Source organism: Panthera pardus, unplaced genomic scaffold (genome assembly GCF_024362965.1).
Source record: "Panthera pardus isolate Hobbes unplaced genomic scaffold, ASM2436296v1 HiC_scaffold_20, whole genome shotgun sequence".
Taxonomy (NCBI): Eukaryota; Metazoa; Chordata; class Mammalia; order Carnivora; family Felidae; genus Panthera; species Panthera pardus.
The window spans coordinates 57,912,758-57,938,234 of NW_026526766.1; the positions used below are offsets into that span (position 1 = coordinate 57,912,758).

A 25,477-nucleotide genomic window follows, 5' to 3' on the forward strand; every position below is an offset into this window, starting at 1 on the left:
ACATTATAGATTTTGAAATTTATTGTAATCTTGGCTCAGAACTATTGTTCCGAGGCGCGGTGTAATACAGTCTGCTGGTTGAATCTAATTAAGGTGTCGTATCACTCGCATGCAGTATGTATCTTTGTCTAGAATGTTCTAAAATTCCTCAGTTGGGAATAACACTTCCTTCGGTTCTTGGTCGATAGAAAACCCCAGCAATATTTGATATACTATATGTAACTATTTAAGAAGCAGACTTTGTTTATCTTTTGCATTTTTTGATTATTTTAACCAAAATGCTCAGTTGCAGTTTCTAGCATGATTACCGACAGATTGGGCATTAATCTTATTAATGTCACCTATATTCATTTACCATCACTGTGTTCAAAGACAAGTATGACCATACTCCAGTTTGGGGTACACAAATATTATAGAAGTATAAATAATTTAGTAAATGAAAGTTGAATAGCTTGCAAGTAAAATTGCTTTCTAACAAGTATAATTTATAATTTTAAAGAAAATGAGCACATTATCTTTTTATGAGATTATATTTTACAATTATTGAGTTGACTATATACTGTAATTATGTGTTGGAGAGATGGCCTGCTTTCTTACAACCATGTGAAAACGAGCAATTTCAAGCTGTCTAGAATTCCCAGGATTATCTTGCTTGGCCCACAGGGTTTTTTCCCCCCTCTTTCTTGGTTTCTGTCTCTGTAACCCATTTCTTGCTCTCATTTGCAAGGTAATCGTCCCTTAAATAAACAGGAATTCTCTAAAGACTGAGCAGAAACCAGGGTTAAGTTGCACAGCCCTGGCCGACAAGGCCTTTTGTGGACATGTTCTTCTCCAGCAGAATTGCTTGTCTCGAGGTCTTTTCTATTTGCTCTTTGCGTATGCTTCCAATATTTAAATAAGGAGCCTTTTCTCCCTGTTTACGTCTAGGCTTCCTTAGACTTTCCAGCACAGTACAATAGAATAAGTATTGTATGTCTCTCCTAGTCCCATCTCCACCCCTTTTTACAGTGTTTTCAACTTAGGCACTATTGACATTTTGGACTACATGATTCTTTGCTGTGGGGGCTGTCGTATGCATTGCAAGAAGTTTAGCAGTGTCCCTGCCCTTTACTCACTAGATGCCAGTAGTAACTCCCAAGTCATGACAGTAAGAAATGTCTCCAGTTGCTAAGAGAGTAGATCTTAAAAGTTTTCATCATAAGAAAAACACTAAGCAAACAAAACTAGTAACTATGTGTGGTGATGGGTATGAACTAAACTTATTGTAGTAATCATTTCATAATATATACATATATCAAATCATTATGTGGCACACATAAAAAAGTCTCCACACAGTGCTAGATGTCTCCTAGCAGTGGGGAACAAAATCGCACCAGCTGAGAACCAGTGCCTTATGATATTGAACAAATGCTTGAATTCCCTGGCTGAGACTTAGATTCTTCATCTGTGTTATGTGGTTAATAATCCTTGCTTACTGCACAGGTTAAAATACAATAAAAATGTATTTTAAAGTATCATGTACAAATAAGAGGTTGGGTTAGGCCTGGCAGCAGAACTCGGCTCTGAATTCCGTTTCTGTCATATCCCAGTGCAGAGAATGAAGCTAAGAATGTCAGGTCTTGGTGATGGGTCACAGGCCTCATGACTTCCAGTAGATGGTACTCTGCAGAGCTCTTCTGTCCAAACAGGGAAAGTGGGTGGGTACACTTCAGGAAGTTAAAAGGAGCAGTGCTTGACTAGATGATGTATGTGTTCCTTCCCAGGCTGTCTGGTGGCAGCTGCAGTGGGGCAGGGCTCCATTGGGAGGACATGTGGCATTCCTCAGAATGACTCTAGCCTTTTCCACGATACTGAGTATTTAGCACTCTGGCGTGCATGGTTTTTGGCCAGCCTACCCATCTCTGGTCCATTACTATTTTGGGCATCCCTATCTCCTTCCTATGTATTTCAGGTTCAACAAACATTTATTGTGTCTAATGTGCAAGGCATTGTGTTGAGTGCTTTCACATATTCTCTTTTACTCCTTTTATAATCCTATAGGTGGAATTACTTGTTTCACAGGTAGTAACAACAGTAGTGGTAATACTAGTATTAGTAATAGAGGCAGCAGTAGTAGAAACTAACATACATGGAGTTCTTACTGTATGCCTGGCACTGTGCTCAGTGCTTTTCTGTATTAAAGCACTGAATCCTAGCAACATTTTTTTGTGTGGGCACTATTATTTTGCTTCTTTTTACAGGTGTGGAAACCAAGGCACAGTGAAATTCAAAGGCTCATCCACACGGCTAGTAAGAGGTAGATTTTGGATTCGAATCTAGGCAAATTGTCTCCAGAGCCTATTTTCTTAGGAAACAATGTCAGAGAGATTAAGTAACTTGTACAAGTTCATGGAACTACTATGAAGTAGGCTGGGATTCACATGATGACTCCGGTCCATCGCCGTTTCCAGCGTGCCAAGCACCACACTTATCATTCACCTGTTCTTGCCTCTTTCTGGGTAGGATAGCTTCTCTGGTGCTAACTTATAGCACAATAAGAGGATCTATTAGAAGTTAGGTCATGAATTCAAGATGGGATGATAAAAGGGGTGATAACAAGAGGCAGAGAGGAACTTGGAATCAGCCTGGTGGAGCTTTTCTTATTCAGTACTTTGGTCTGGAAGGTACTTTCTGAATTTAAAGTCATAACATTTCTTTTATTTTGATAGATCTGGTGATGGGCCTATTATCTGTGTTGGAGCAGACCAGAAACGGCCAGAACCTAGAACCAGACTTATCCCCGGGGTGGGCAGGTGCTGGTGGGAGAGAAGTATGTGAGGAGTTAAACCCTTATAGATGGTGTATTAGTTTCCTAGGGTTGTTGTAACAAAGCACTGCAAGGTAGTGCCTTAAAGTAACAAAAATTTATTCTCTCACAGTTCTGGAGGCTAGAAGTCCAAATCAAGGTGTCGATAGGGCCATGTTCTCTTTGAAGGTTCCAGGGGAGAATCCTTCTTGGCCTCTTTCTAGCTTCTGGTGTTTTCTGGCAATCTTTGGAAGTCCTTGAATTGTAGACGCATCACTCTAGTCTCTGCCTCTGTCTTCACACGGCCTACTTCCTTGTGTGTTTGTGTCTTTGTGTCCAGATTTTCCTCTTTATAAGGACACCAGTCATACTGAATTTAGGGTCTACTCCTACCCAGTATGACCTCATATTAATTTAATTACATCTGCAAAAGACTCTATTTTAAAATAAAAATGCATTCACAGGTTCTGAGTGGACATGTGTTTTGAGGAGCAGCATTTAACCCAGTGCAGATGGTATCCAGGGAATAAGCAGCAAAAGGCTCCACAATCAGCTTGAGGGGAGACCCACCAGAGTACATGGGGGTTCTGACCAGTGAGTGAAGCATGACGGAGGATATCTAGGAACAGGTTGTGATCAGAGATTCAGCTAGGTCAAAACCATTTATTTGATCAGTGTAAGCAGATAGGAGAAGCTTTACCCTAGGCCGGTCTCTACTTTCTTTAGGACAATGGCAAGAGCAAGCCAAACTGTTTGAGAGAACAGGCAAATGATCAGGTTGTTAAGAAAGAGAACAAGTTAAGACACCCAGGATTTGAATCATGAGAGGCCTTGGTCTCAGGAATAAGGAAAAGCTCAGGCATGAGGGTGGGACCAACTAGGTCAGGGCCAGTCCCTCAGCAATTGATTTACTGCTCAGTCCTAGAGAGTTGGCAGAAGCAGCTAAAAATCCCCACTTCCTAGGGATGGGCCTGGAGGCCAGGCGGCATGGAGCAAGGAGTGAATGAGAGTCTTTATCAATGTAATTTGGAAACAGATTGTCAGTTTTCAACACTGGCTAGTGTTAAGGTGCCCTACTAAGGTGGAAGTAATAGTGGGCTCTCTGGATGATACTGAGTGCTGGACAAAGGATCTTGAAAAACTTAATGATATTAAATGTCATTTGTAAAATGAAAGAAAGCTCTTATCCTTCCTGGGAAACACTTTGTAAGGTTAGCCTCTCTGCTCTCATCAGAGAAGCTGAGTCAGAGACTGAGTTGTTTTTTTTTGTTTTTTGTTTTTTAACATTTATTTATTTTTGAGACAGAGAGAGACAGAGCATGAACGGGGGAGGGGCAGAGAGAGAGGGAGACACAGAATCGGAAGCAGTCTCCAGGCTCCGAGCCATCAGCCCAGAGCCTGACACGGGGCTCGAACTCACGGACCGTGAGATCGTGACCTGAGCCGAAGTCGGACGCTCAACCAACTGAGCCACCCAGGCGCCCCGAGACTGAGTTGTTTTGACATTGACACCTTTTCTTTTTTTAAAAAAATTTTTCTTAATGTTTGTTTATTTTTGAGAGAGAGAGAGAGAGCGAGCACGAGTTGGGGAGGGGCAGAGAGAGAGGGAGACAGAATCTGAGAGGGAGAGCTTCAGCACAGAGCCCGATGCGGGGCTCAAACCCAGGAACCCTGAGCTGATGTTGGATGCCTAACCGACTGAGTCACCCAGGTGCCCCATCGATACCTTTTCTTTTAAAATTTATTGCTTGATAATGCTTCTTTGGAACTTTGATTATTTCTTTAATACAATTAAAATCCAGCCTGCCATGTAGTTCTAGGACTCTGAGCAACCCATATTGTGTCTGTTTCTCCTCTTACCTTGGAGTTGGGCTGATTTCTGTGAGGATTGTGTCCTAGACAGCTTATAAGAACAGAGAACCCCAATGCTTGTGCTAGTCAATGGCTTCTCCATCTACCTGCCTCTACTCTTCTAGCCTTATTTAAACACTAGGCTTTATGCACGCACGTGCATGTTCATGTGTGCTTGCCTTTGTCTCCCTGGATGTATATCATGTTTATTTCATTTTTATTTTTTTTTTTGAGAGAGAGAGAGGGCGTAAGTGAGTGAGGGGCAGAGAGAGAGAGAGAGAGAGAGAGAGAGAGAGAGAGAGAGAGTGGGGTCCACCTGAAGTGGGCTTGTATTCACCCGAACTGGGGATCAAACTCACCCGATGTGGGACTTGAGCTCATGAATCGTGAGATCATGACCTGAGTCGAAGTCAGATGCTTAATGACTAAGGCACCCAGGTGCTCTTGTATATTATATAACTCAGGATCCTTTAAAAAATTTTTTTTTTGACATTTATTCATTTTTTGAGAGAGACAGAGCATGAGCGGGGGTGGGGCAGAGAGAGAGGGAGACACAGAATCCGAAGCAGGCTCCAGGCTCCAAGCTGTCAGCACAGAGCCTGATGTGGGACTCGAACACACAAACTGTGAGATCATGACCAGAGCTGAAGTCGGTCTCTCAACTGACTGGGCCACTCAGGTGCCCCTCTAACTCAGGATCCTTATTCAGTGCATTTTGTCTTCTGTCATTAGTTTTGGTGACCCTCTGGAATTTGCCAGTAGTCTATGTCCCTTAGTTCCCAAAATTATCATAAGCAATTCTGTGATGAATGTTACTGTTCATATATTTTATATACCAAATTGTTTGCTTAGGATAAATTGCTAGAAGTGAAATTGCTGGATCAAGGATATGCAGTTTTGAATGTTTTTTAAAATGTATTTCACAATTATTCTCCGGGAAAGCTTATATTCTCTAGTTGTATATATAAGCCCTCTTGTTCCTGAACTCTTAGTAATACTAATTTTTTTTCTTAAGTTTGTCAGTTTGATAGATAACAGATGGTACCGTATTCTTGTTTAAATTATTACTTTTTAATTACTTGATTATTTGGACATATTTTCATGTTTATTGGGCATTTAAAAGTTCTTGTTTTAGGAATTACCTGTGAATAGTTTTTGCTCATTTTCCTTTGGAGTGTGCTTTTCATCCTCTTCCTTCATTTATTAAACAAATATTAATTGAGTACCTTTTCTGTGCCAGGGCCAGGTACTGTTCTTTGTGAGCAGCCCTGATAAGATCTCTGTGATTAAGGAGCTTACATTCTATTGTAGTGAGACAGAAAATAAACAAATATGTAATATGATGAGTGGGGATAAGGACTGAAGGTAAAGTAGGCATGAAAGGGAGGTAGCAAATGATTGTGGGGGATGCTGTGTTATGAAATGGGTCATGGGAGTCCTCACTGACACCACTAGTATATAATAAGTGGAGACCTGAAGATAAAGGCAAAAGCTCTGCTGATTTTGGGGGAAAGCATTATAAGACAGAGGAGACAACCAGTGCAAAGGCCCTGAGGTTGGACTGTGTTTGACATGTGACCATAGTTTGGTGAATGAAGGGGAGAGTTAGGAGGCGAGTCTGAGAGGCAGACTCAGCAGCAAGGAGTTGAATGGATGTGGGGATGTAGAGCACGCATGCAGGGCTTTGGAACCAGAGTAAGGTATTTGGATTTTATTCTGAGTGATCTGGGGGAGCACTGAAGAGTTTTGAGTGGTGAAGTGGCATGTTTTAAGAGATGTTTTAAGAGAACATTGGTGGTAGTAAGTGGAGACTAGACTGGGAGGTGGTCAGTAGTGGAATCTGGAAGATCAGTCAGGAGCCTCTTGCAATATGCCAGATGGGAGACACTAGTGGTGTGGTGGAAGTGACAAGTGATTCTGGATAGATTTTCCAACATAGAACCAATGGATTTTGCTGATGGAGATGATGTGAAGTGTGAGAGAAAGAGGAGTTAAAGATGACTCTGGCTTTTGGCCATTTGAGGAGATGGGGGAAATGTGGGCAGAACAGGTTGGCTGGTAAAATCTTAGTGATTTGTAAGAGCTTTTTATGTGATGAAGTTTATTAATATTTAGTCATTTAGGTGGAAAAAGTTTTTTTCCCTCAATTTGTTGTTAGTTAACTTTGTTAGTGCTGTTTTGTTGTACAGAAATGTCAACTGTTAGTCTTTACAGGTTTTGGTTTTGCTGTCATGTTTAGAAAGATTCTAAAATAATCACCTAGTCTTGATCCTCTATGGTTTTGTATTTGCATTCACTCTTTAATCTGGATGGAGTTAATTTTGGTATAAGCTTAATTAAAATCTTAATTTTTTTTTTTTGGCATTTTTAATTTAGGTTTGTTTTATTTAAGTTTAATGTTAATTCCATGCTGTGTTTCAGTAAGAACAATACAGATTCTGTATCTGTGGCTCCAGTCAGATATCCAGTAGTACAAATTAGCTTCAGGTTACACATACTGAACAAAAGAGGTTGAGCGAGCGAAGTAGGGAAGGGGGGGCCCAGGGGGGAGAGGGAAGGAGAAGAAACAAAGAATTGAACACGCATGCAGGCTTTTCCATACCACCTTCAATGCTAACCTGCTTTAGAGGGAGAGTAAAAGCAGGCAAGAATGAGCAGCCACGGATTGTTGAACTGTTACCAGCACCATGCTTTTCAGCAACATTTCAGCAGAGTTTGAAACACTTTTTACAGCAAAACCATTACAACTCTCCGAACAACTTTTAACCACCTCAAGCTAACACCCAATTAATTTTAAACATTGGTATAAAATTCAATTTAAACAATTAGAAAAAGGAAAAATAATACCACAATGCCTCATAGTGTGATTAACCTCTCTCTTAGGTGCTCGCGTCACCTAGAAGTCTAATAGCTTTCAAATATCATTTCCATTTCTAATGGTGATCTTGCCCCACCTGGCAGGAGACAATACAGTAATGCTGAAAAAGCCTCTATGCAGTCCTGTTAGTGTCTTAAAGAACCTAAAAGCTGGGACCAGTAAAATCCACAGAAATTCACTCTTGCCTTTAAGAACTTTTGAAAACGGTTAAAAAAAAAAAAAAAAAAAAAAAACCAACATGGCAAGAACCTAAATTCGGAGACCAAATGTAAAAGTCAGATTTGGTGGTTCTCAGTGACAATGGGGGAATTTCCAATGGGGGTGGGATGGGAAGGAATGGGGTGGTCAGAGATGGTTTCTCTTGTTGGCTTTTATGTCTCACTGATTTTCATCTTCCACATCCTGCAGCGCTTCTTTATTCTGCTCTTCACCATCACCCTGCATGTCTGAAGTCCATAGTGTCAGATTATCACGTAACACCTGCATGATAAGTGTAGAGTCCTTATAGCTTTCTTCACTCAGCGTATCCAGTTCTGCAATTGCATCATCAGAAGCTGCTTTTGCCAACCTGCAGACACGGTCAGGGGAATTAAGAATTTCATAGTAGAATACGGAGAAATTGAGAGCAAGACCTAAGCGAATAGGATGCGTTGGTGGAAGTTCTGTCATTGCAATATCACTAGCAGCTTTATAAGCCACTAGGCTGTTCTCCGCAGCCTCCTTCCTGTCATTTCCTGTGGCAAATTCGGCCAGATACCTGTGGTAGTCCCCTTTCATTTTATAATAGAAAACCTTGGACTCGCCGGTGTTAGCTGCTGGAATGAGGTGTTTGTCCAGTACATCCAGAATGTCACAACAGATTAACTTTAGCTCAGTCTCAACCATTTGCCGATATTCCCGAATCATTTTTAGTGTGTCTTCTCCTCCCTTGTTTTCTTCTTTCTGTTCAATGCTGCTGATTATTCTCCAGGAAGCTCTTCCTGGCTCCAATCACATTTTTATATGCAACAGATAGGAGCTTTCTTTCTTCAACTGTCAACTCCACATCCATCCCTGCTACTTTCTTCATCGATTCCACCATTTCATCGTATCGCTCAGCCTGCTCGGCCAGCTTCGCCTGGTACACCAGATCCTCCCGATTATCCGTAGCGGAAGTGGCTCCGGAAGGGTCTGCGCGACGGCTGGAAGCGGATAGTGTCTCCGACTCTCTCAGCCTCTCGCTCCGTGTCTGGGCAGCAAAAATGGCGGCGCCTCCAAATCTTAATTTTTTTCAAATAATTAACCTTTTATTCTAGCATCATTAAACAGTTTGTTCTTTACTAAGAGAAATGATTGTATCATTGCCTCTGAATTGGGAAAGAGGGGTATGTGGCAAGTTGTGTAAAAAGATATTTTATTACATATTAGTGTTTGGCAAGCCCCTTGTCTTATCTTTGGCTGATGACTTGGTGCCTATAATTTCTGATTATCCTAGATTGTAAACATTTGTCTCCTGAGTCTCTTTGATCCCCAAAGAAGGTACTTGGCTTAGAAAATGGCTTGCGTCAGTTTCCCTCATTGATTGTGAATTCTGTCCTGTGGATGAAATGTGACCTGTTTTTAACCACAGCCTATGACTTGCCACCAAATACTATTTTCTACTACTTAATTTTTTGTCAACTGATAATTGTTCTGAGATTATGAACTAAAATTTGCTCTAGCAATGCAGAAATTGACTACAATGTATACTTGTTGTCCATTTAATCACACTACAGATTCCAAAGCCCTCCACATTTATGTATTCCATACATTCTCTCTGCTCTAGTCCTTCTCTGATATGTGGATAATTTAGAGGGGACGATATTTAATTTACTGAATTTTCTTCTTTAGGGTCAGAAACATAGTTCCTATGTTGTTAATAATGTTTACCAAATCTTATAGTTGGGTTAAGTCTTTAAGCTTGGAAGTACACCTCCAGCATTTTGTTACTTAGAAATTTATTTCAAGGCTGATTGAACCTAAATCTCTTAACTGTTTCTTTGTTTTTTTGTAGCGAGGGAAATATGAGGTTCCTAAGTGGCTCTCTTCTAGTAGCGTTCTGCTTCTTCAACAGATGCTACAGGTAAACTTTGTTATTTATACTTAAATAATAGAAGTCTACTGCAGTTGTTTGATCCAACTTTAAGATGTCTGTGGTGCTGCTGTATTTGGAAGACAACACCGTTTTCCTGTTAGCTTAAAAAAATTCCATTCAGTATATCTACTGCCCTCTACTAGATGCTTTCTTTTCTTTTTATTTATTCTAAAGTTTATTTAAGTAATCTCTATACCCAGTGTGGGGCCCGAACTCTCATGACCCCGAGGTCAAGAGTTGTATGCTCTTCCAACTGAGCCAGCCAGGTGCCCCTTTTTGAAAATGTATTTTTATTATTTTTTTTTAAGTTAGATGTTTTCTTAATTATGTTGCAAATGCATTTTCTTTTAGACCTCTACCATGTCTTTGCTGATGTGGTTTTCCTTCCTTTTTCTTGAGCATTGTCTGTTTTCTCTGACTAACTCGACCACCGTGTTCCATTTTCTTGCTCCCGCTCTTGCACATTAAGTGTATAGTAGATAGGGAATAAATGCTTGAATGAGCTGATACACAGTCAAGTGGACCCTATGACCTAATGCGATGATTCTCAAGCTTTAGCACGTATCAGAATTGCCAGGGGCTCATTGAAACACAGACTGCTAGGTGCCACCCTGAGAGAGTGTCTGATTCAGTAGATCTGGGGTAGGACTAGGAATTTGCCTTTCTAACAAGCTTCCAGATGCTGCTGATGCTGCTGGTCTTGGGACCACACTTTGAGAACCACTGATTTAGGGGAATGGCTTCTGAGGTCTAGGTATCTACCCTGGCAATCAATAGGCATGCCACTAACCTGGTTCTCATCTGTGAAATGGGGATTCTGACACTGGCCTTACTGCTATGTAGTGTTATGAGGGTAAAATGAGATAAATAGGAAACACTTTGAAAATAGGAGTACCTTATTAGTGCAATATTTTTTTCATTATTATGTATTCAGAGTATCTTCCAGTTTTTCCATCTATTAAGCCATCTCCAGTTTTTATTCAAAATTTACTTCAGGCTCACCCACCTTGATTAAGTAGGGCCAGACCACCAAATCTCCATAATGAGATTGAAAACACCTCATCTTTCTTCTGGACTCCAAAAAACTTAATCTTTGTTGATTAATTTTCCTCTCCTCACATTTGAAAATTACAAATGGAAAAGAAAGGTGTGCTTTTCAACTTGTTCTATGTGATTGTAAGCTCATCAGAGGTAGAGATTGCATATTCACTATGAATGCCCTGCATTGTGGCTGCTTGAATATTAAATTGGTGAATATTTCCTGTGAATAGGTTTTCCAGCAAAGACTATTACATCATACAATAGATTGACTGAACTTCATGAATAATGTCCATACCAATGAAGTTCATGTTTGTTAAACATTTATCTTCTAAGCCCGTGTTGGTTGCTATAGTTTTCTTGCCTCTATTGCCTTTTTTAAAGAATTTATTCCAAGGCCATTTTAAGGTCTTTGACAGCGTTTTTGTGATGATAAAGTTTACATCTGTTCTGATGAATTTTGAGTTCTCAGGAGTAAAGGAGTTCTGTGTTCCCTATTTGAAATGTTAACCTCTAGCTACTTCTCAATGGCCACTAGGTGGACCCAAAGAAACGGATTTCTGTGAAAAATCTATTGAGCCATCCCTGGATCATGCATGATTACAACTGTCCTGTTGAGTGGCAAAGCAAGAATTCTGTAAGTAAAATGAAGTCTGGTAGAATTTTTCAAAAAACCTTGTTTGATCTTTCTGTGGATTCAGGAACTACACTGATGTGGTTTAAATATAAAAGAAAATGTAGTTTGTAGACTTGTTCATCAGATTGGTGTTTGTGAGGCTTGTAACCTAATTCTATATTTGCCTGTTAATCTCTAGGACAGTGGCTCTTAACTTAGGCCACACATGAGAATCATTGGGACCTTAAAAAAAAATGTCAGGGCATCTGGGTGGTTCAGTTGGTTGGGTGTCTGACTTCAGCTCATGTCATGATCTCATGATTTGTGAGTTCGAGCCCTGTGTTGGGCTCTGTGCTCACAGCTCAGAGCCTGGAGCCTGCTTCCGATTCTGTGTCTCCCTTCCCTCTGTCCCTCCCCAGCTTGTGCTGTCTCTCTGTCTCTTTCAAAAAAAATAAATAAATATTAGAAAAAAAAAATGCCTGTGCCCCATCCCAGAACAATTAGTGGATATTTTTAAAACCTTCCATGTGTTTCTTGCCTGTAGTCAGGATTGTGAACAGTGCTCTGGAAACCAAAGCAAGTTGCCTAACTCTGCCAAATCTATTTATTTGTCTATAAAAAGCAGATTAAACCAGTTCTGTCTACTTCCCAGAGTAGTTATGAGGTTATAGTGGTTCTCAAACTTTTAAGTCGGAGGACTCCTTTATACTCTTAATATTTATTGATTGATTCCTCTAAAAGTAACAGTAGCGAACCTATTATATTTTGTCTCAAATTAATATCTTCTGAAAAATAACCTTAAAAAATAAATGTAGTGAAAAGAGTAGCATCTTTGCAAGCTTCTTTGTAGTCTAGCTTGATAGAAGACATTTGGATCTCATCTGCTTCTGTATTCAGTCTGTTTTGATATGTTGTTTTGATTGAAGCATATGAAGAAAAAGCCTCACAGATATGTACTAGGAAAAGAGATAAACACTTTAAAAACTTTTTCAGATAATTAGGGATATTCTGTGATAGTCCATTAAAACTTGACAACTGGTAGTTTCTGAAAGGTTAGTTGATTGTGGAATATGAAAGCACATCAATGAAGCTGTCGTACTCTGTTCCATTCAAATCCATCGGTCTGTCCATTGGATTCCTTCCTCATGTAATATTATGCATTGGTCATTTGGAAACTATTGGTTCATTGAGTTATGCATATCTTCCAAATGTTAACACCTTTCAATCATACACTAGAAAAAAATCATATTCCTTTTTTTAAAGTTTATTGATTTGAGAGAGAGAGAGAGAGAGCACACGTGCTAGTGGGGGAGGAGCAGAGAGGGGGGGAGAGAGAATCCCAAGCAGGTTCTGTGCTGTCAGTGCAGAGGCTGATGCAGGGCTCGATTCCACAAACCGTTAGATTGTGACCTGAGCCGAGATCAAGAGTTGGATGCTTAACCGACTGAGCCATCCAGGCACCCCAGAATCACATTCCTTAAAATCACTATTGATCTCATCAGAAAAGTCTTTAAGATTTGGAAAGCTGTTAAACTAATAGTGGCAGATACAAAGTTTCCAAAATGTTAATTTTTGCTTGAAAGCTCAAATCATATCATTGGCAGCAAATACTGTCAGTTTGTTTTCCTTGAAGTGGCAAATTCATTTTGTTCATTTTTGAGAAAATGCCAAATACCCAAGTCTAAATAATTATAGTTTGCCATTGTTCTTTCAAGTAAAAATGGTGTTTTATGAAGAAAACAGGTAATTCAACTCATAACTGAGTTACACAGGCACTTTTCCTCTAAGAACCATCATATTTTGGTATACATAAGTGCTTTATGCACAGTTCCCATTTTGTCACACAGAATATAAAAAATACATGTACTCAGTGTCCAAGATTTAATAAAATTAGTACTTTTTACTGCTTCATCAATGATATTCTTTTTTTTTTTTTTTTTTTTTTTGAATGTTTATTCATTTTGAGAGAGAGAACGTGCATAAGCTGAGGAAGGGCTGAGAGAGAGAATCCCAAGCAGGCTCTGAGCTGTCAGCACAGAGCCCAACGTGGGGCTTGATCCCACGAAACGTGAGATCATGACGAGCCAAAACCAATAGTCGGATGCTTAACTGACTGAGCCACTCAGGCGTCCTACATTAATGATCTTCTTAATTGAAACTGACTTAAAAAATTTTTTTTTGAACTGTAAGTGCATGACAAAGAATATAGTATTTTAGTATAGTTTGGTGCCACTGCGTCGATTTGTACTAAGGCACAACAGTGTTACTCATCATTGCTTTTGCACCATCACTGCAAATGTTAACATTGTGAAAAATGAAAAACAGTATTATTATAAAAAACAGTTTTGACCTTGGAGATCCTCAAGGGGTCTGTGGACTACACCCTGAGAACTAGTCTAATATATATATGAAATATATATATGTGAGTTATTTAAATAATTATTATTATATTAACATTTAAGTCTTTTTTAACCAATAGCAACTTGAACTTGGCAAAAATGTGACTATTGCGAAAGGATGTGTGCTTTGATATTAACTGTTAGTATGTAAAATAAAATCTCAAAATTTAGTGACTTAAAATAATTATAACCTCTAATTTTGTGGATCAGCAATTTGGGTTGGCTCAACCAGGCAGTTCTTGTGCCCGTCTTACCTGGGTCACTCATGTGTCTGTAGTCACCTGTGACTTAATTGTGGCTGTATGGTCCAAGCCTTACTCAGAAGATCAGCTGTTTGTGCTGGCTGTTTGTGGGGCTGCATTGTGTGCAGCAGGCTAGTTGGGGCTTCTTGAAATGGTGGCTGGATTCCAAAAGAGGCAAGAAAGTGGGAAAGCTCTAATACTTTTCAAGCATTTTCCAAGTCTCTGCTTGCATCGTGTTTGCTTATATCCCAGTCACCAAAGTGAGCCACATGGCAAAGCCTGGAGCCACTATGAAAGGTGTGCCATTCTAAGTCCAAACAATTCTTATCCCCTATGTATAGATAAGGAAATCAAGAAATGAAAAATAATGACTTAAAAAATAAATTTGAAAGAGTGGCATCGCTTTACATCTTTGCAGATTAAGTCTGACTTAATAGAAGACACTTGGATTTGTATCTGCTTTTGCATTCAGTCTGTTTTGCATTCTGTTGTTTTGATTGAAGCATATGAAGAAAATGTAGCCTCACATAGGTATGTGGTTAGAAAAGTATTTTAATACTTTAAAGGAGAAGTATTTTAATGGCCTTTTCAGATAATTTGGCATGTTCTCTGATAATCAGCTAAAACTTAGGCAGCGTAGTGGGGTATGTGCATGGGTCAACAGAATAGCTTGGATGTTTCTCAGACATGTCACAGTATGGACTTGGTACAGCTGTGAGGTATTTGCTTTCTGGAGTAATCACCTTAATACATGCAGATACTCTTCCCAGTGGGCTACCTGGTCTTGGAAAAATAAATGAAGCTTGTTTTTAGCTTCTTCTTACTAGTTTGCCCACTGTTAGAAATCCCTTCTGATTCTCCTATGACTGTCAGCTCCTAACGTTTTTCTTCTCCCATGTTCCCTTCAGTCCTCCAGGACATCTTTCGTATTTATTGAGCAAATGCAGTTAGAGAGGCAACTTAATTCTTTTTTTTTTTTTTTTAAGTTTTTATTCACATTCCAGTTTGTTAACATACAGTGTAATATTAGTTTCAGGTGTACAACATAGTGATTCAGCACTTCCATATAGCACCCAGTGCTCATCAAACAAGGGTACTTCTTAATCCCCATCACTTATTTAACCCATCCCCCCACCCACCTCCCTTCTGGTATCCATTAGTTTGTTCTCTGTAGTTAAGAGTCTGTTTCTTGGTTTGCCTCTCTCTCTCTCTCTCTCTCTCTCTCTCTTCTCTCTCTCTCTCTCTTTCTCTCTCTCTCTTTTTTTTTCCCTTTGCTCATTTGTTTTCTTAGATTCCACATATGAATGAAATCATGTGGTATTTGTCTTTCTGTGACTGACTTACTATGTTGTTGCAAATGGCAAGATTTCATTCTTTTTTATGGCTGAGTAATATTCCATTGTGTATATATATGTATATGTGTGTGCGTGTATATATACGCATGTGTGTGTATATATGTATATATATGTGTGTGTATATATACATACGCATATATATATATATATATACACACACACACATCTTCAATTGATGAATTGATGGACACTTGGAATCTTTCTGTAATTTGGCTGTATGCTGCTATAAATATTGGGATGCATGTATCCCTTTGAATTAGTATTTTTGTATTCTTTGGGTAAATACCTAGTAGTGTGATTGCCAGATCGTAGGGTAGTTCTATTTTTAACTTTTTGAGGAACCTCCACATTTTCCACAGTGGCTGCACCAGTTTGCATTGCCACCAACAGTGTACAAGTGTTCGCCTTTCTCCACATCCTTGACAACACCTGTTGTTTCTTGTGTTACTGATTTTAGCCATTCTGAAAGGTGTGAGGTGATAGCTCATTGTAGTTTTGATTTGCATTTCCCTGATGATGTGCAGAGTTGAGCATCTTTTCACATGTCTGTTGGCTTTCTGTGTGTCTTCCTTATAAAAATGTCTATTCATTTTCCGCCCATTTTTTAATTAGATCATTCATTTTTGGGGGTTTTGAGTTTGATAAGTTCTTTATATAATTTGGAAACTAACCTTTTATCAGAATATGTCATTTGTAAATATCTTCTCCCATTCCCTAGGTTGCCTTTTAGTTCTATTGATTGTTTCTTTTGCTGTGCAGAAGCTTTTTATTTTGATGTAGTTCCAATAGTTTATTTTTGATTTTGTTTCCCTTGCCTCAGGAGATATATCTAGAAAGAAGTTGCTACTGCTGATGTCAAAGAAGTTACTGCCTGTGTTCTCTTTTAGGATTCTTATGGTTTTAGGTTTCATATTTAGGTCTTTAATCCATTTTGAATTTATTTTTGTGTATGGTGTAAGAAAATGGTCCAGTTTTATCCTTTTGCATGTCGCTGTCCAGTTTTCTCAATAGCATTTGTTGAACAGACATTCTTTTTCCCATTGGATATTCTTTACTGCTTTGTTAAAGATATAATTGTGGATTCATTTCTGGGTTTTCTCTTCTGTTCTATTGATCTATGGATCTGTTTTTGTGCCGGTACAATACTGTTTTGATTACTATAGGTTTGTAATATAACTTGAAGTCTGAAATTGTGATATCTCCAGCTTTGCTTTCCTTTTCAAAGTTGCTTTGGCTAGTTGGGGTCTTTTGTGGTTCCATACATAGTTTGGGGTTGGTTCTAGCTCTGTGAAAAATACTTTGGTAGTTTGATAGGGATTGCATTAAATGTGTAGATTGCTTTGGGTAATATAGACATTTTAACAATATTTGTTTGTCCAGTCAGTGAGCATGGAATGTCTTTCCATTTCCTTGTGTCATCTTCTTCAATGTCTTTCATCAGTATTTTATAGTTTTCAGAGTACAAGTCTTTTATCTCTTTGGTTAGGTTTATTCTTAGGTATCTTATGTGTTTTTGGTGCACTTGTAAATGGGATTGAGTCCTTAATTTCTTTTTCTGCTGCTTCATTATTGGTGTATGGAAATGCAGCAGGTTTCTGTACATTTTTATCTTGTGACTTTAGTGAATTCGTGTATCAATTCTAGCAGTTTTTTGGTGGAGTCTTTTGGGTTTTCTATATACCGTATCATGTCGTTTGCAAATAGTAAAAATTTGACTTCTTCCTTGCCAATTTGGATGCCTTTTCGTTTCTTGTTGTCTGATTGCTGTGGCTAGAACTTCTAGTATCATGTTGAATAAAAGTGATGAGAGTGAACATCCTTGTCTTTTTCCTGACATTAGAGGAAAAGCTCTCATTTTTCCCCATTGAGGATGATATTAGCTGTGGGTTTTTCATATATGGCCTTTTATTATGTTGAGATATATTCCCTCTAAACCTACTTTGTTGAGGGTTTTTATCATGAATGGATGTTGTACTTTGTCAAATGCTTTTTTCTGTGTCTACTGGTCGTATGGTTCTTATCCTTTCTCTTATTGATGTACTGTGTCACGTTGATTGATTTGTGAATATTGAACCAGCCTTGTAACCGACTAATAAATCCCATTTGATCGTGGTAAATGATTTTTTTAATGTATTGTTGAATTTCGTTTGCTAGTATTTTATTGAGAATTTTTGCATCTATGTTCAGCAGGGATATTGGCCTGCAGTTCTCTTTTTCAGTGGAGTCTTTATCTGGTTTTGGTATCAGGGTAATGCTGGCCTCATAGAATGAATTTGGAAGTTTTCCTTTTTTATGTTTTGGAATAGTTTGAGTAGTATAGGTATTAACTCTTTAAATGTTTAGTAGAATTCTCCTGTGAAGCCATCTGGTCCAGCTCTTTTGTTTGTTGGGAGTTTTTGATTACTGATTCACTTTCTTTGCTGGTTATTGGTCTGTTCAAGTTTTCTATTTCTTCCTGTTCCAGTTTTGGTAGTTTATATGTTTGTGGGAATTTATCCGTTTCTTCTAAGCTGTCCAATTTGTTGGCATATAGTTTTTCATAATATTCTCTTTTAATTGTTTGTATTTTTGTGGTGTTATTTCTCCTCATTTGCGATTTTATTTATTTGAGTCTTTTTTTGATCAGTCTGGCTAGAGGTTTATCACTTTTATTAATATTTTTCAAAGCACCAGCTCCTGGTTTCATTGATCTGTTCTATTTTTTTTTTTTTTAGTTTTTATATCATTTATTTCTGCTCTAAAATGTATTATGTCCTTCCTTCTGCTGGCTTTAGTCTTCATTTGTTAATCTTTTTCTACCTCCTTTGGGTGTAAGGTTAGGTTGTTGAGCAGCAACTTCATTCTAACAACTATCAACACTGAGAGCCTAAGAAAAGCAGAGCGTGCAGGTGTGAGAACGGTGCAGTAGCAGGGCGGGGAAACTGGGATGTGCCCCTTGTGAGGTGGAGGGAGTGGGTGGTGCAAATGCCTGTGTTCAACCATTGGGGGTCATTGTTTCTCCATGTGTGGGAGGGCTTTGCATGTCTTCTCAGCCATAATCCTAATAGAGGATCCACTATACTTGCAGTAGAACAGATGCCTAAATGAAGAAGGTCTCTGATTTCACCAACACAAAAATTATTTTAAATTTGGGTGCAGTATAAAGTAAAATATATAGTTTTGAGTGTTCAAAGAATTTGTAAATTTTCTTATATCTTAGTATAGTAATTATTTTTTACTGAATACTTACTATAATCATATAGTGTGCTATTATAGTAAGAACTCTCTATGTATTATACTACAATGTAATACAGAGCCCTTAGGGTATTACCTATAAGAGTCAGGTGATATTCTATGGCTTTGTGTTTTTAACTCTTTTAACTCATTTAATCCACATACCAACCCTCTGAGGTAGATAGTATTGTTGTCCCCATTTTGCAAATGAAGCAACTGAGACACAGAATCATAAGGTAACTTCCCCAAGATCAAACAATTAGTAAGTGTAGAACCAGGATTTGAACCTAGACAGAAGGCCTCCAGAATGAAATGGATCTGGTAGGTCAAATAATTCAAATTTAGGGCCTGCATCCTGCATAGCTGTGGCCTTTGTGACGAGGACCAGGCCATGCATCTGGTTTCTGTTGAAATAGCTATTGGAGCAGCGTCATGGAGAGGTGGCACTGTGGTGTGACAGAACAAACTCTGGGCTAGGAATGAAAAATGCCAGTCTTAGGCACATCACAGGAATTTTTCTGAGTATTTTCTCACCTCTAATGTGGGTATTCTAACATCAGTCTCTTGTGTATATTTGGGTTATATTTTCCCCTTTATAGAGTGCCTTTACATGTTGTGTCATTCATCTGTCTCGCCTGCCTTATAGTATTGCTTCAGGGATCAAATGAGTTATATACAGAAGAGCTATAAGGGTTTATTGTTGCTTTTCAAAGTATTTGCTTTTTCTCCCTCATTATTATGTTTTGTCAAGAGTGAATTATAAAAAATAATTCAGATTTACTTGGATATTTAATGTATAGGTGCTATTCTATAACTCTATGCATGATCTCCTTCTATCATTTTCACACATAACTCTAGTACCCAAGTGTTGTATCAAATAGAAGTTATATTCAGTTCCATTTTCTGCCCTACTGAACAGGAAATGTAGTAGGCACGGATAATCCAAAATAATTGGCTAGCTTTTGGTATTCATTTTTGTACTTAATTTAACTTGAGTCCGTGTGGCTGAGAATTTAGAGTACAGATCTTCCTTGACTTAAAGGGTTACACCCCAATAAACCTGTCGTAAGTTGAAAATATCTTAAGTCGAAGATGCATTTAATACACCTAACCTGCTGAACAGCATAGCTTAGCCTGACCTACCTTAAACATGCTCAGAACACTTACATTAGCCTACAGTTGGGCAAAATCATATAACACAAAGCCTATAATAAAGTGTTTAATATCTCTCGTAATTTGTTGATTATTGTACTGAAAGTGAAAAACAGAATGATTATATGGGTACAGAATGGTTGTAAGTGTATTGGCTCTTTACTCATGTGGTCGCGTGGCTGACTGGGAGCTACAGCTTGTTGCTGCCCAACATCACAGAGAGGATCTATACCGTATATTGTTAGCCTGGGCAAACATCAAAATTCAAAATTTGAAGTATGGTTTCTACTGAATGTGTATCACTTTTGCACCATTGTAAAGTTGAAAAGTCATAAGTTGAACCATTGTAAGCCTGGGACCATCTAAAAGTATTGAGCCTCTTTGGAAAACCCAGCTCGAGACAAGCCATATCTATATATTTAATGTTTATTTATATTCGAGAGAGAGAGATAGAGACAGACAGACAGACAGACAGAGTGTGAACTGGGGAGGGGCAGGGAGAGTAGGAAACACAGAATTTGAAGCAGGCTCCAGGCTCCACAGAGCCCGATGTGGGGCTCAAACTCTCGAACCATGAGATCATGACCTGAGCTGAAGTCGGATGGTTAACTGACTGAGCCACCCAGGTGCCCCTAGATAAGCCATAGTTTTAAGACTTGATGTCTTGTCTACCACACTCTTCATTCGTTCCAGTTCAAGAGTCCAGTAAAGAAGCTAGCACCTTCTTCCTACCCTTCCCTCCTTTCCCACACACACCTGTGGTAAAGGCACAAAGTAGGAGGCTATGGGAGAGAGAGAAAGATTGTTTGTTTGTTTGTTTTTAGGATAGTAACTTACAATTATGGAGGGAACCCCAGAAACCTTTTCCTTCTCATTTGAGCAGTGGTGGCATCAACTGGTGTCAAAGAAGATGCCCAACTGGTGGTAAAGTGTCTGGGCTTCTGAGGTTGGGACCTTCCTGAAGGGGAATCTATAGTAGGGGAAACTGCTAAGGTTAAAGCAATACGGTGAAAACTTACCTTAGCATTTTGGACTTTTATAGAGCCATTAGTATAAGCCTCTGTGTCTCCACATTCTCTGTAGCCCGTGAGGTTGTGCTTATACGTTGTTTCTAGTGTTCTTCTATTTTCATGATGGCAGCATGACTTTCTCTTGAGTCCGTTATTACAAGTGTGGGGTCCGGAACAAGGGAAGGTTCATGATATTGCTCTGCTTTGCTCTGGGCAAACCTCTCTTGGCATACTATGTTTGGTTCTCAGCACTTTACACTGAGGGTCAGTGACAACCTAGTGTGTGTGATCTAAAGAAAGGGCCAAGATGGTAAGGGACGTTAATCATTGCAATGGTGGTTAAAGAAAGTGGAAAAGAGAAAACTTGAAGAGGAAATGTTGTTATAATAGGAATATTCAAATTTCTGAAAAGCTCTTACACCAAAGAGGAAGTAAAATTATGATTGTTAGTAAAATTCGTTAACCACTTTTTGAGAGTCTACTCTGTTTAGATATTGTACTAGGCATTCCACGTATGTTGTATGTTTGCAAGACGAAGTTCCATTTCTATTTTATAGATGATGGAACTGATGCTCCGAGAGGTATAGTAACCTGCTGAAGGCCACACAGTTATTTAATGATTTCACAATTCAAACCAAGGTTTTTCTGATTCCAAAGCCTGTTAGCTGTAAGAGTGTATGGACTCACAGCAAATACAGATCATAGGGAGACAGACCTTAGGGGACAGGTGCGAGAAGCTAGCCATCCCTGTTCCCTGGAGAGGAGGGCTAGGGCAGAAAGTGAGAGATCACTTATTGGGACTGTTGTGAAGAGAATTCATACGTGGAGAAGATGACTTTAAAATTACATTCCTTTGAATCTCTTCCACTGTGATCTCCTGAACTCCTGTTCCAGGTCCACGCTAGGCCCATTTGGCCTTTTGGTTCTCAGTGATTCTCATTTGGTTCTCAGAACCTACTTCTGTCCCCTTGTGCGTGGGTCAGCATACTTGGATAATTTCTATCCTGAAGCAAAATAAAGCTTGTACAGAGGCTGTTTTTTTAAAATCATGCTTTGCTAGTACCTTCAGCATAATGGTGATTGTGTGTCACCTATGGCACCATCACAAGGGCTTCTTGGATTGTTGTGGAACCCAAACACAGCTGTAGGTGCACTGTACTGCAAGTTTGAGCCACTCTGGCCAGTCTGTTGTGTAGCCGCTGATTTTAGTGCCTAGATGCTCTTTGCTGAAGATGCCATGCTGGCCTTACCATGTAGGGAAGGAGCATGTAGGGCCTTGGCTAGATAACAGTTTTAGCAATCGATCACACGGTGATGGAATGTGAAAGGCTGGGAAAGAACTCTTCTTCCTGAACTGCTTATTGTCATCTGTTGATATCTTAAAAAATTCTGGAGAATGTTTATTGTTACTGAAGAATTTGACGGACTCCTGTTTTTTTACATATTGGCATTGATTTTACAAGGCAGTTTTGCTAGTTTAAAAAGTTTAAAAACAAATATATTTATAACTTTTTGTTAATAAAATTTGTATTTTTTTGTAGCTTATTCACCTTGATGAAGATTGTGTAACAGAACTAGCTGTACATCACAGAAATAACAGGCAAACAATGGAGGATTTAATTTCATTGGTAAGAAATATGACATGAATTTGAGAATAATATCTTTTGTTTTATTGTTCTTTATTGATAAATATCCTGATAAAGTACATGGAAAATAGTATAGCATTTTTCAGACCTATGATTTTATCATGGATGTAACTATTCCACTCAATTCTTTTCTCATGTCTGCTGGAGATCTTCTTTAAAAATGACATTGATTGGGGCGCCTGGGTGGCTCAGTCGGTTGAGCGTCCGACTTCGGCTCAGGTCACGATCTCACGGTCCATGAGTTTGAGCGCCGCATTGGGCTCTGGGCTGATGGCTCAGAGCCTGGAGCCTGCTTCCGATTCTGTGTCTCCCTCTCTCTCTGCCCCTCTGCCGTTCATGCTCTGTCTCTCTCTGTCTCAAAAATAAATAAACGTTAAAAAAAAAACAAACCTAAAAATAAAAAAAAAAATGACATTGATTTGGGTTTGACTCTTGATTTTGGCTCAGATCATGATCTCATGGTTCATAGGATCGAGCCCTACATCAGGCTCTGTGCTGAGCATGCAGCCTGCTTGGGATTCCCTCCTTCCCTCCCTCTCTCCCTCTCTCCCTCCCTCTTTCCCTCTCTCCCTCCCTCTTTCCCTCTCTCCCTCCCTCTTTCCCTCTCTCCCTCCCTCTTTCCCTCTCTCCCTCCCTCTTTCCCTCTCTCCCTCTCTCCCTCCCTCTTTCCCTCTCTCCCTCCTTCCCTCTCTCCCTCTCCTCTCTCTCCCCCTTCCTCCCTCCCTCTACCCCCCCATGCATGTGCACTCTCTCTCAAATAAAGTTTAAAATAAAAAAATATGACATTGATTAAAGAGAATTACAGTGGGAAAAAAAATAAATAGAAAAAACTAGTCCACAGAGAATTGACAGAGTTCTGATTTTACTACTTGAAATTCTATACATGGAACTATGATTCTGCTGTAGGAATAGGTAAACACAAAGCAACTTTCTTCTTACCCGAAAGCAACTCCATAGCACCACATCACCCCTAAGCTTGTGAAGCAAATACCATGAAATCATTATCAAGTTATTTCAGAAGCTTAATCTCTAGATCATACATGTGTTTTTTTCCTAGAGATGGAGGCACTCATAGTTGACTCCGAGTATAATTGAACCTGTTAGGCAGGGATTGAGCCCATCTTTGCTCCTGGTTCAGTACTGTCTTTCATTGTCTCTGATTTGTGGTTTGTTTTTTTTTCTTTCCTAATTTGCAAGGTAAAGACTTAAGCAAAATTTTTTTTTCTAAACAAAGCTTTGCTAAGCCACAATTCTTTTCAATGAGGAGGAGATATAAAAGATTTCTTTTGGATGACGTAATAAGCAAAGGTTCCGGAATGTGTATGCAAAACAGAATGATAATGTGTTTTGCATGGAAAATGCCTTTGAAGGAATGACAAGGATTGGGAATTGCTGCAAGGCCCTTCCTTAGTCTTTTATAATGAGAACTTGAAGTTTCCATTTAAGCAACTTAAAAATAAAAGTATGACTTTTTCTTTAGGATGATCTTTCATAGAAGACTTTCAGGTACCTAAGATTTCTTTTAAATTTTTCATTTTAGAAGTTTTTAAATGCCTACAAAAGTAGAACAGTTTAACATTGATCTTCCACGTACTCATCATCCAGGTTCAACAGCTAATGACATTTTGCCAGTTTTATCTATATCCCAGTCCCCTCTCCCATTTGCCTTTTCTAACTAGGATATTTCAAAGCTCGGCCCAGACATCCTGTCATTTTATTGAGAAAAGATTTGGTGTGTGATCACAGACTTTTATTTATTTATTTTTAAACGTTTATTTATTTTTGAGAGAGAGAAGAGAGAGAGCCGAGCAGGGGAGGGGGAGAGAGAGAGAGAGAGAGACACAGAATCCGAAGCAGGCTCTAGGCTCTGAGCTGTCAGCACAGAGCCCGATGCGGGGCTCGAACCCCCAAACTGTGAGATCGTGACCTGAGCCAAAATCAAGAGTCGGATGCTTAACTGACTGAGCCATCCAGGTGCCCCATATCACAGACTTTTAAAATCTGAATCCTAAAAGTAATATACTTAGAATTTCAAGAACTATTGAAAAATTATCTTTAAAATAGTATCCTTTATGTGATCTTTACATAATTTTCAAACTTAAAAGGGAAATGGGAATAGGAATTATTTTCTTTACTTCTGATATAGGAAAAGTATATAATGAAGCACGATATTGTTTTCTGGTGTTACATCTCTAAAGCTCTCAGTGATTCTGAAAGCTAGGCATGAACAACATCAAGAATGCTGTGAAAAAAAGGAATAGTTTTTCTTCCTTTGGACTCTTCTCTCATTCTTAAATGTCTCCTTATACTTACTTTCCAGTCCTAGGGATGAGTAGAATATAGGCTATTCATTCTAAATGTGAGATTCTCAACCTTGTGTGAATCCTCTGGGAATCTAAACTAATCCTGATGCCTGGGTCCCACCCCCGGAGATTACGGTTTAATTGGTTTGGTGTGTGTCCTAAACATCAGAATTTTTAAAAGCTTTCCCAGTGATTGCAGTATGCAGCCAGGAGTTGAGAAGTACTACTCTAAATTCTTGCTATTCAAAGTATGCTTTGACCAGCAGCATTAGCGTCACTTGGTGCTTATTAGAAATGCAAACTCTCAGAGCCTACTTCAGACTTATTGAATCAGAATCTGTATCTTAATAAAATCCCTAAGTGATACATATGTACATTAAAAGTTGAGAAGCATTGGTCTCAGTCAGTGGTTTTCAACTGGGAGTGATTTTGCCCCTCGGGACATTTTTGGTTGTCACAACTGGGGTGTGTGTACATGATAATGGAATGTAGTGGTTAGAGGCCAGGATGCTGCTAAATATCCCACAATGCACAGAACAGACCCTCACAAGAAAGAATTATCCAGGTCAAACATCACTAGTGTTGGTTGGAGAAATCTTGGTTTAGGTAGTCTCAGGGAATTCACATTGGTCCTAAGAACTTTCCAGTTTAAGGAGCCTCAGGAACAGCAGGTTTGAGATCAGCTGTGTCTGTTATACTTGTTTTTGGCACCTCAGGAGCTTTGCCTTTACTTTGGGGTCTGGTTAGACAGGACAGACAGAGATCAGGTTAGTGTGATCCGTCCTGGGATGGTGCTGCTGATCTTTGTGCAGAGAGAGAAACACTATTATTGTCAAACATTGGCCTCCTAGAAGTCCCGCTTTTATATTATATACA

General features: G+C 39.1%; 2 protein-coding genes across 4 annotated transcripts in view; one reads left to right on the top strand and one right to left on the bottom strand.

The window, feature by feature from the left end:
• Nucleotides 1–25,477, top strand: part of MELK (maternal embryonic leucine zipper kinase) — a 92,904-nt gene that overhangs the window by 35,987 nt on the left and 31,440 nt on the right. For all 3 annotated transcript variants that reach the window (XM_019454480.2, XM_019454482.2, XM_019454483.2), the window contains exons 9-11: nt 9,547–9,615; nt 11,204–11,302; nt 22,194–22,280. In XM_019454480.2, the coding sequence (XP_019310025.1) occupies nt 9,547–9,615; nt 11,204–11,302; nt 22,194–22,280 (255 nt within the window). The remainder of the gene's footprint in view (nt 1–9,546; nt 9,616–11,203; nt 11,303–22,193; nt 22,281–25,477) is intronic.
• LOC109269813 (14-3-3 protein epsilon-like) lies at nt 7,001–9,395 on the bottom strand. The gene is given in 3 exon segments (XM_053908643.1): nt 7,001–8,492; nt 8,494–8,773; nt 9,367–9,395. Coding segments are annotated over 3 exon segments (909 nt in total). The 3' UTR covers nt 7,001–7,892.